At 42.5% G+C, this 10,227-nt stretch overlaps 1 protein-coding gene across 1 annotated transcript in view; it reads left to right on the top strand.

Moving 5' to 3' along the window:
- Positions 1–615: 615 nt before the first annotated feature.
- LOC112155803 (zinc finger protein 501-like) overlaps positions 616–10,227 on the top strand; it is a 9,975-nt gene continuing 363 nt past the window's right edge. The window contains exons 1-2 of the mRNA XM_024287748.2: positions 616–753; positions 8,655–10,227. The exon at positions 8,655–10,227 is cut by the window's right edge and continues 363 nt beyond it. Of these exons, the coding sequence (XP_024143516.1) occupies positions 708–753; positions 8,655–9,997 (1,389 nt within the window). The 5' untranslated portion in view covers positions 616–707 and the 3' untranslated portion in view covers positions 9,998–10,227. The remainder of the gene's footprint in view (positions 754–8,654) is intronic.

The following is a 10,227-nucleotide window of genomic DNA, read 5'->3' on the forward strand; positions in this document are numbered from 1 at the left end:
ATTTGGGTTTTTGTGTTTCCTTTTCTTAGTGAACATTTCCAAACGCTCACAGTCAATTTCTCCTGTTAACAAACGCTCCAAAATCCAGGGTCACGGGGTCACAGGCTTCTCCATCATCTGCATCATTTCCAGAGCGTTTCCAGGTCAACATTTTTGAGGGTTTTTGTCTCTTTAAAGACGTTTTTCCTGTGAACTTTCTGGTTAAGTTCAGCAGAAACATGAAGCTCCAAACAGAAACATCACTGTTGTTTTGGATCATTCAACAACAAATCCTAAAAATGTTTTCCTCTTTTTTGATCCTCAAAGATCTGCAACACTTCCCCATTCCATTTTGGTGTCAAAAGTCTCTTTTTTTGGTGTTCAAATCCTCTGATTGATGTTGATTCCAGAATCTCTTCACTGCTGTGCAGCTGCATATCAGCTCCAGGCTCTTTCTCTGCTTCAGAATCTGCCAGCGCCGTCCGGCGCCGGCAGCCGAGTCCGCACAAAGGGTTTTTACTCCCTCCCGGGGCCGTGAGGCCGGCGGGGGGGGGCCCGCGCAGGGCGCAGGAGGACCCCGCCGGCCGTCTGGAAAGAGGACCCGCGCGGGGGTTGGTTGCGCGCGGGCGAGGGAGGCCGAGAGGGCGGCGGGGGAGCGAGTCCACCCGTCGCCGCAGCAGCAGCAGACCCGGGCTGGGGGGCTCCGTCTTCCTCGGCCCTGGAGGAGGATGACAAAGGACGCTCCGCGGCAGCGGTGGCGCCTTTCCTTTTCCGGTAATGATCCTTCCGCAGGTTCACCTACGGAAACCTTGTTTTACTTTGACTTCCTCTAAATAGTCAAGTTTGGTCGTCTTCTCCTCGCCGTCGCTGTATGAGCTTTCACCATCGTCATCCGAAGCCAATGTATCCTCAGATGAGGAAACCTCCGGTTCAAACTGGTAGGGCTGTACACCCTCCGAACCCTGTGTCGTTAAAATTCCCGCGTTTGATGAAGGCTCATCACCTTCATCCAAAGAAATATCCGCTAAATCCTGGTCTACGTCGCTTCCCAAACCGTCCGCCATTGTTGTTTACACTCTGGGATCCCTGTAGTGACGTCACGCGCAGCCCCCGCCCATCACCACCTATCGCCCAAATTTAAAGCTGTGCACCACCATAAAATGATCAATAAAATCGCCCTGGATCATTTTAAGTGAATATTTTTATCAGATTCGTTTTCCAAGTTCCAATGACTTTCTAAATGAAAAAAAAAAAAATTGCCACTGCACGAGGCCTTTAACTATTTGTTAAAAATATATATTTTTATTTTCTTAAACATGTTTTCAAGCATTTATAACACAATATGTTATTTTACCACCCTTTTCAAAATCCAAATAAAACTAACAATAAATATGAATGTGTCTTTGCATCAAAGTTTCCTGCACTTATCTTAGATAATTAACACTTCAGTCACATGCTCCACGTGTGTACCGCTAGCATACTCACCTGTTGGATCAATAACGGCGTTGGATGTCTCATTTGGACGGTCAGACGATTGTTAAAAGGTCTTCACGACTCATTGATGAAGTCTGCTCCAATTGACTACCCGTCATCTGTCAATCAAACCCCCCAGACGGTCGACGTCAGACCCACAAACGCTTATTGAGCCATCTGATTGGTCAATTTATAACTCTAATAACTTGTGATAATGGAAAAAAATCTTTAAAAAAAATTACGATTAGAACAAAGAAGTTAATCAGAAAGCAGCAGAGGAAGAATGATTATTCTGACAGAAAATGACTGAGAAATAACTGTCTGTTTCTCAATGTAAGTCAATGGGACTTTGGCCTTTTTGCAACCCAGTGGTACTTCCTATATGGAACACAGAAGTAGGGGGGCTTGCTCAGTCCAGTTTTTTCTTCATTCAGTCAATGGGGTTAACCCTGGTTTGAGTGAGGTGGAGCTTTTCTGGAGAGCTAATAGGAGGAGTTTTTCTGGATGACATCACTGCTCCACATTAGCATACTGAAACACTAGCTAACTAGTTGGCGGTAAGTTCTTCACTCGTTCACTAGTGACTTTTATAAGAATGCACTAGTGAACTAGTAAGAAGATATTGTGCTCACTAGTTAACTAGTGACATTTGTATCTGTCACTAGTTAACTAGTAAGACTTAAATGCATCTCACTAGTCAACTAGTTTGCATATTGCATGTCAGTAGTAAACTAGTGCGATATTTTGGTCACTTTGGTGAGCTTTACAGGTGCCTTACTAGTGAACTTAGAGAACATTTACATGTGACTAGTTCACTAGTGGCCTTTTGAGAGTGTCACTATCTAACTAGTAAGCAAAAATATGGTCCACTAGTAACCCAGTGCGAATTTTTAGACATTACTAGTTAACTAGTAAGCATAAAAATGTTCCATTGGTAAACTAGTTGTACTTTTGGCATTACTAGTTAGGCTTAATACAACCTGAAGGATATCTATTAAATGATAAATCGGCTTGCCATAAAAAGGCGCCTGAGAAGAAGGTGAACTCTGAAACTTTACAAGAACAGGAAGTCGGGGTTTGTCCTCAACTTTCAGTTGAATTTTAATATACCTCTCCCCCTTATTATGATCAGTGCCATTATGTCTTTAATCATATGTTTAACATCTGTCAGAGGAAAACAGATCAAATATAGCTGCTGGGTTATAGCGCATTACCTATTTTCTGTCTGCGCTGGCTTAGGTAGATGCCTTGAACCCACCCTTTCCCCGCGATACTTCATGATAGCGCACAGTTCAAAAAGCTAACCAGCATGCGTCCACCTTGGTGTTACGTCCCTCCTTGGGGAGGAGGAAGAAATGTGCAACATAAAGAAATAAGTAAATGACCGGGCAGGGATAAGAATGAGACACAGGTGTTTAATAGAGTGACGGGTGGCAGGAGTCACAACATAAGATTAAACAAACCACAAAAAGCCAAATGAATGAATATTAATAGCAACTTAGGTTCTCAGGCTTTACAGCAACACCAAACAGTCAAACATAAGTATCACTCCAAAGCAAACTAAAGAAATCACCAGAGCAAAATTAACAAATACAACAAACTAAAGAGGGGGAAACCAGGAGCTAGCAGGCTTGGGCCAGGCAGACAGCAGGGGCAGGCTGAGAAACTAATTCCCCACTCAGGAATTCAGCCGCCACTGGAGCAGAGCTTCCTGGGTTCTTTTAAGCTTCCCTCCCAGCTCAGGGATTGGTTGAGAGGGTGCCTCAATCAGTTCTGCAGGAAGGGGGCGGAGTCAGCAGCAGTGGAGGAGCTGGACTTCTGCAGGAGCTGCATGGTGAAACGGATAAAACACAAACAAAGCACACACACAAAACACACACGACCAGGGGTCGTAACACTTGGTCATCTCAAACACGCTTACTATGTGCTTATAGAGATGGCACCATTACAGATCTCAGATCACCCAGCAGTGTTGCACTGGGCGGTTTTGTTTCTGAATTTGCTGGTAAAAATTGCCTTAGCATATACTATGTGTTGACACATATTGGGTGACTTTGGAGTTGATTCAGTGTATTTTTTTTTTTTTTTCGGAACAAAGTTTATTAAATGAGAGAAATTGTGTTCTGAAAAAGGAAAAACCAAAATAAATAATAAGACTTCTGGTCCACACAAAAACAGAAAAAAAGAAAGGAATTGAAACCTTGACCAAACATAAAATAAGTTGAGACTGCTGACCCTGCCATGTCAGAATCAGCAGCTCCCTGCTAGAGGCTAAACTCAAGCCCACAAAACAAGACTACCAATGTTGATGGTTCAAACCCAAACCACTAGGATTGTAAGAAAAAATCGACATGGCGATATATCGTTTTGACGATACTTCTATCGATTTAAAATGTTGCCATCGCGATATTTATTATTTATGAGCAACGTAGCAGTGATTAGAGGCATTATGTCTTGTTTTTATTCACTGCATCCATAAACCTCCTCTTTGGTCTTCCTCTAGACCTCTTTCCTGGCAGCTCTAGACTCAGCATCCTTCTACCAATATATTCACTGTCTCTCCTCTGAACATGTCCAAACCATCTCAGTCTGGCCTCTCTGACTTTATCTCCAAAACCTCTAACATGTGCTGTCCCTCTGATGTATTCATTCCTGATCCTATCCATCCTGGTCACTCCCAAAGAGAACCTCAGCATCTTCATCTCTGCTACCTCCAGCTCTGCTTCCTGTCTTTTCTTCAGTCCCACTGTTTCTAGTCCAAACAACATGGCTGGTCTCACCACAGTCTTGTACACCTTTCCTTTCATTTGTGCTGAAACTCTTCTGTCACACATCACACCTGACACTTTTCTCCACCCATTCCAACCTGCTTGCACTCTCCTCTTCACTTCTTTTCCACACTCTCCATTACTCTGTACTGTTGACCCTAAATACTTAAACTCCTCCACCTTCTTTATCTCTTCTCCCTGTAACCTCACTCTTCCACTCTGGTTCCTCTCATTCACACACATGTACTCTGTCTTACTGCGGCTAACCTTCATTCCTCTCCTTTCCAGGGCAAACCTCCACCTCTCTAACTCCACCTCCACCTGTTCCCTGCTCTCACTACAAATCACAATATCATCTGCAAACATCACAGTCCAGAGTATGATAAAGACCAAGTCTTATTATTCATGCCATTTAAACAAAACACTACGTGACAGTATCAACACAGGTCAATACAACAATGAAATTCTCATCCCAAGCATTTCATTGTTGTATTGACCTGTGTTGATACTGCATATAAAAAAAATAAATAAACAAACAAATAAAGATTAATTTCAGGGGGAACTACACAATTTAATCATACTATAAAATTAAGTAAAGTAATGAAGAGAAGTAAAAAAAAAATCTTGCCTCAGGTGGAGGAGTTTAAATATCTTGGGGTCTTGTTCACGAGTGAGGGAAGATCGGACCGTGAGATCGACAGGCGGATTAGAGCTGCGTCCACTGTTAAGCGGTCGCTGTACCGGTCCATTGTGGTGAAAAGAGAGCTGAGGAAAGCTCTCAATTTACCGGTCAGTCTTCGTTCCTGTACTCACCTATGGTCATGAGCTCTGGGTCGTGACCAAAAGAACGAGATCCCCACTACAAACGGCTGAAATTAGTTTTCTCTGCAGGGTGGCCGGGCGCTCCCTTAGAGATAGGGTGAGGAGCTCAGTCACCCGGAGAGAGCTCGGAGTAGAGCCGCTTCTCCTCCGCATCGAGAGGAGCCAGTTGAGGTGGTTCAGGCATCTGATCCGGATGCCTCCTGGACGCCTCCCTGGAGAGGTGTTCCGGGCATGTCCCACTGGGAGGAGCCCCTGGGAAGACCCAGGACACGCTGGAGAGACTATGTTTCTCGGCTTGCCTGGGGACGCCTCGGGGTCCCCCCAGAGGAGCTGGAGGAAGTGGCCGGGGAGAGGGAAGTCTGGGCATCTTTGCTTAGACTGCTGCCCCCGCAACCCGGTCTCGGAAGCGGAGGAAGATGGATGGATGGATATAAAAATGAAGCAAAACCTTCTTCTGGTACAGTAAAAGTACAGTAAATTTACTGAAGATTAAATTTAAAATATATTGTTAGGGGGAAGGATTAAAAATGTTTTTAACTTCTTCTGACTCCATTTCAGACTGCATATTGAGGTGTTTTAATTTATTTATAATGTATTTAAAACATAGTCTTTGTGTATTATTGTTTTCGTTTATGATTGTTTTGTTTTTTATCATTTACTATGTACTGTTCGAAAAAAAAAGACTAACTAACAGTCTTGGGGAAATATCACGATCAATATCGTATTGTGAGGCGTGTATCGGGATACGTATTGTGTCGCCATCCTCTTGCCAATACACACTCCTACAAACCACTGCTGAGGCCTAGCCAGACCAGCACCACCCCACCTGATCTGCCCTGGTGAGGTCTCATCTGTCTTAAAAACTGGACAAGTACTGATCAAGATTTCTGGCCCCACCTGCCAGGTGAGCAGAATGGCAGGTCTGACAGTTTGTGCAGAAATGTTTTGGTTAAGCAAACCAATTGTTTCAGCAGCTGTCTGAGTGGCTGGTCTCAGACCATCTTGGAGGTGAACCTGCTGGATGTGGAGGTCCTGGGCTGGTGTGGTTACACGTGGTCTGCGGTTGTTAAGCCGGTTGGATGTAATGCCATATTCTCTGAAATGCCTTTGGAGACAGCTTATGGTGGAGAAATGAACATTGAATGCAGGAGCAACAGATCTGGTTGACATTCTTGCTGTCAGCAGGACAACTGCACGCTCCCTCAATGCTTGTGACATCTGTGGCTTTTGCTGAGACAAAACTGCACATTTCAGGGTGGCCTTTTATTGTGGGCAGTCTAATGCACACCCGTGCACTAATCATGATGTCAGATCAGCATCTTGATGTGGCACACCTGTGAGGCGGAATGGATCATCTCTGCAAAGCAGAAGTGCTCACTATCACACATTTAGACAGATTTGTGAACAACGTTTGAGAGAAATGGTAATATTGTATACTGTAAGTCCATCTCATGAAAAATAGGAGCAAAAACAAAAGTGTTGCGTTTATTTTTTTGTTGAGTGTATGACAGTAACGCTATTTCTTCTTTGATAATCTGTGTTTCGGGATCTCTTATTCCCGGAACTAGTTGGACAGTGTGATCACCTTCTAGTTTAACTCTGACAGTGAGAGACAGAAAATAAAGTCTTTGACAGCTGCCAGCGCCTCAAAAGATGGGTGTTGATTCAGGCCATTTAAACCAGGCATCGCGTTCCAGAACCATTGTGCGTCCGGTAGCCTACGGCATCTGGTACCGGGTATACTGGCGCACTCCGCATCCCGGTAGAAGATCCGGATGGGAAGGCGTAATCTAATGAGATCATCCAGCTAGTCGCATTTTGACCCGGGACCGCTGCGGGTCAGTATCCAATCCCACAGTGGGGGGGTCTAATGTAGTAGTAGTAACCTTTATTTAACCAGATGAAAACCCGTTGAGATCAGGATCTCTTTTTCAAGGGTGACCTGGCCAAGAGGTCGGCAGCATACGTCTCATAAATAAGGTTACAGTGTATAACAAATAAACAAAGGCTTGACTTTAGGATATTTACAAATAAAATGTGAAATTTAGGTACTGTAAAGGGACAATGTTTTTTTTAATAACATAGTAAGTAACAGCGTAAACAGTTGTTTGGAGAGTGCAAAGATTATATGCAGTTTGATATTTATGAAGTACAGTGATTGTAAGGTGCAATCTTTTTTACAGTGAACATCAGAAACATGAGCAGTTTTGTAGGGATTCTTTGTTCCACAAAAATGATTGGAATAAATCCAATGAGCCAAGATTAGACCGTTTCAGTTCAGTTTGGATGGAGTTCCAGGCAGAGGCAGCAGAAAAACTGAAAGCTTGTTTCCTCAATTCAGACACGGAGAACATGCAGGAGTAAAACTGACTGCTGATTTTTTGTTGAAGAGAACTAAGGTATGAAGAGACCAAACCAAGTAATGCCTTATGGACTAGGGTGATCCAGGGAGTAAACCTTGGTGTGCTCAGAGAGGGCCACTGTGCTCTGGCATACAGTTCACAGTGATGGTGAGACAACTACACCCAGTTACAAACCTCAATGCACAGTGATACACAGTATTGAGCGGTTGAAGACATGTAGATGAAGCATTCATAAAAAGAACATCTGTATAGTCTTATCAGAGGCAGAAATGTGGCTGCTACCACAAACTTTCATGCCTCAAGCAAAAAACAGGATTTATTCCTATAATGTATTTCTAATTGGTTCAGCCAGCTTATCAGATTCTAACGAGAAGTGTACCCCCAAAACGTCGAGTTTCGACACAGAGGGTCCTTTAACTCTACGTCGATACGTCGGGAATGAGAATGTGTTGGTGTGACCGTGCTGGTGCGATGTGGAAACCGTTGTAGATCGGGTTCTCGAACGCGTCGCAGGCGGCCAGTGTGTAAGCGCCTTCTGATGCATGTAAGAATTCTGTTGAGCTGTATCAAAAAAAAAAAAATAACCATTCTAACAAGCAGCTTTTCTGTTTGAAAACAAGACAAGCTCCATTGAAGTTTATCACGGGACTCTGTCTTATCATCAAAGGAGACATCTGCGTCTTATTCAGGCTGGAAGCTGCAAATGTGCAGCTACAGATGAAGTGATAATGAAATTGTGGTTGGTGACTTTACAGATGAGCTGTACAATTCTGTATGATGCGCAATCTGTAATGAGCTTTGAAGCTGTGGAATCTCTCATGGCACCTGCCAGACAGCGCTCAGGGAAGACACTTCCTTCCAAGAAGTACATTTCCAATTGCAAATTTGCAAAAAGCACATTTAAAAAAAAAACGCCATATTGAGGGGTTAAAGTCCAAGTCAACCCACGATTTACAGCTCTTAAAGTCTGAGTTGAGTCTAAAGTCATCAAATGAATGACTCAAGTCTGACTTGAGTCTTTATCATTTGACCCTAGCCCACAACTCTGGGGGCTGAAATAGACTCAAGGATTTTCAAGACCTCGAATGGGATTCTTGGGATTCAGAAAATGGATGTAAGGATAGATGGATTCTTTAAATTTCAAACAGTATGACGTCTGACTGAGGTGTTTTAAATTTTAGTTTGGCACTTAATGATACAAAAAAATATATAACAGAGCTCAAACTTTCTTGTATTTGTGTCTGTGCAGTCCTCCCACAACAATGGGTGATGGAAGAAGAAGGTCTCTGGAACCAAAAGAAGAACTTCAGAGTGGAACAGAATGATCCAGAATCTACAGAGACTAAAGAGGAACCAGAACTTCTACAGAGAGAAAAGAAACAGGAGGATCCAGAACCATTGCAGATTAAAGAGGAGCAGGAGGAACCAGAACCATCACAGATTAAAGAGGAACCAGAACCTCCACAGATTGAAGAGGAGCAGAATGAACCACAGACCATTCGGATTAAAGAGACTTTCACCTTGACGGAGATTCCTACTTTTGAGGAACATGAGAAGATTGAAGCAGATCTAAACAATCAGCAGAGCTTGAATGGAACTGATAGTCAGGATGAAGAAGGAAACCAACATGAAGAATCAACATCAACTCCAGATGAAGAGACAGAGCCACAGAACAGAGATCAGAGGAAGAGAAGAGACAGAAGTCATGTCCAAAGTGTGGTCAGCTCTCATATGTCAGAAAGTCAGTGTGATTCTGATGTTAGAAAAAAGTTCAAGATGAAAACTTTGGTTTGGAAACACAAACAATCGCAAAAAGAAACAAGATTTTCTTCTGCAGGGTCTGTTAAAAAAACAATAATTCCACATGATGTGTTTGTCCAGATGAGATCTGAGTCTGATGAAAGACCATATGTCTGTGAGGAATGTGACAGAAAATTTTGTTATGTATCACAGCTCAAAACACACATGAGAATCCATACAGGAGAAAAACCTTTTACATGTAACGAATGTGACAGAAGTTTTAGTCGCATATCTCATCTCAATTCACACATGAGAATCCATACAGGAGAGAAGCCTTTTCTGTGTAAAGAATGTGACAAACGTTTTAGTCAAATATCTCATCTAAAATCACACATGAGAATTCATGCAGGAGAGAAGCCTTTTCCGTGTGAAGAATGTGATAAAAGTTTTCGTGGGATATATCATCTCAAAAGACACATGAGTATTCATACAGGAGAAAAGCCTTTTTGGTGTAAAGAATGTAACAGAAGTTTTAGTCAAAGATCTAGTCTCAAAACACACATGACAACTCATACAGGAGAGAAGCCTTTTTTGTGTAAACAATGTTATAAAAGTTTTAGTCGCATATCTTTTCTCAATGAACACATGAGAACTCATACAGGAGAGAAGCCTTTTCCGTGTAAAGAATGTGATAAAAGTTTTAGTCAAAGATCTAGTCTCATAAATCACATGAGAACCCATACAGGAGAGAAGCCTTTTCCATGTAAAGAATGTGATAAAAGTTTTAGTCAAATATCTATCTTAAAAAAACACATGAGAACTCATTCAGGAGAGAAGCCTTTTTTAAATTAGGGAAAACTCACAGCAGAGGACTAGGGAAGAAAAGACAATGATGGTTTAACTAGGAAGGTTTAACTATTGTTAAAACATTTCCCTGCCTTAAGAGCCATTTAAAATAAATTTTTGGAAATTGTATTATAATATTCATCCTTTGCCAGAAACAACCCCAAAGCAGTACTTTGATCCATATAGGCATTTCTGGGCAATCCTCCAAAAATCTGACTTCTGCGCACCCCCCCCCC

Source organism: Oryzias melastigma, linkage group LG18 (genome assembly GCF_002922805.2).
Source record: "Oryzias melastigma strain HK-1 linkage group LG18, ASM292280v2, whole genome shotgun sequence".
Lineage (NCBI taxonomy): Eukaryota > Metazoa > Chordata > Actinopteri > Beloniformes > Adrianichthyidae > Oryzias > Oryzias melastigma.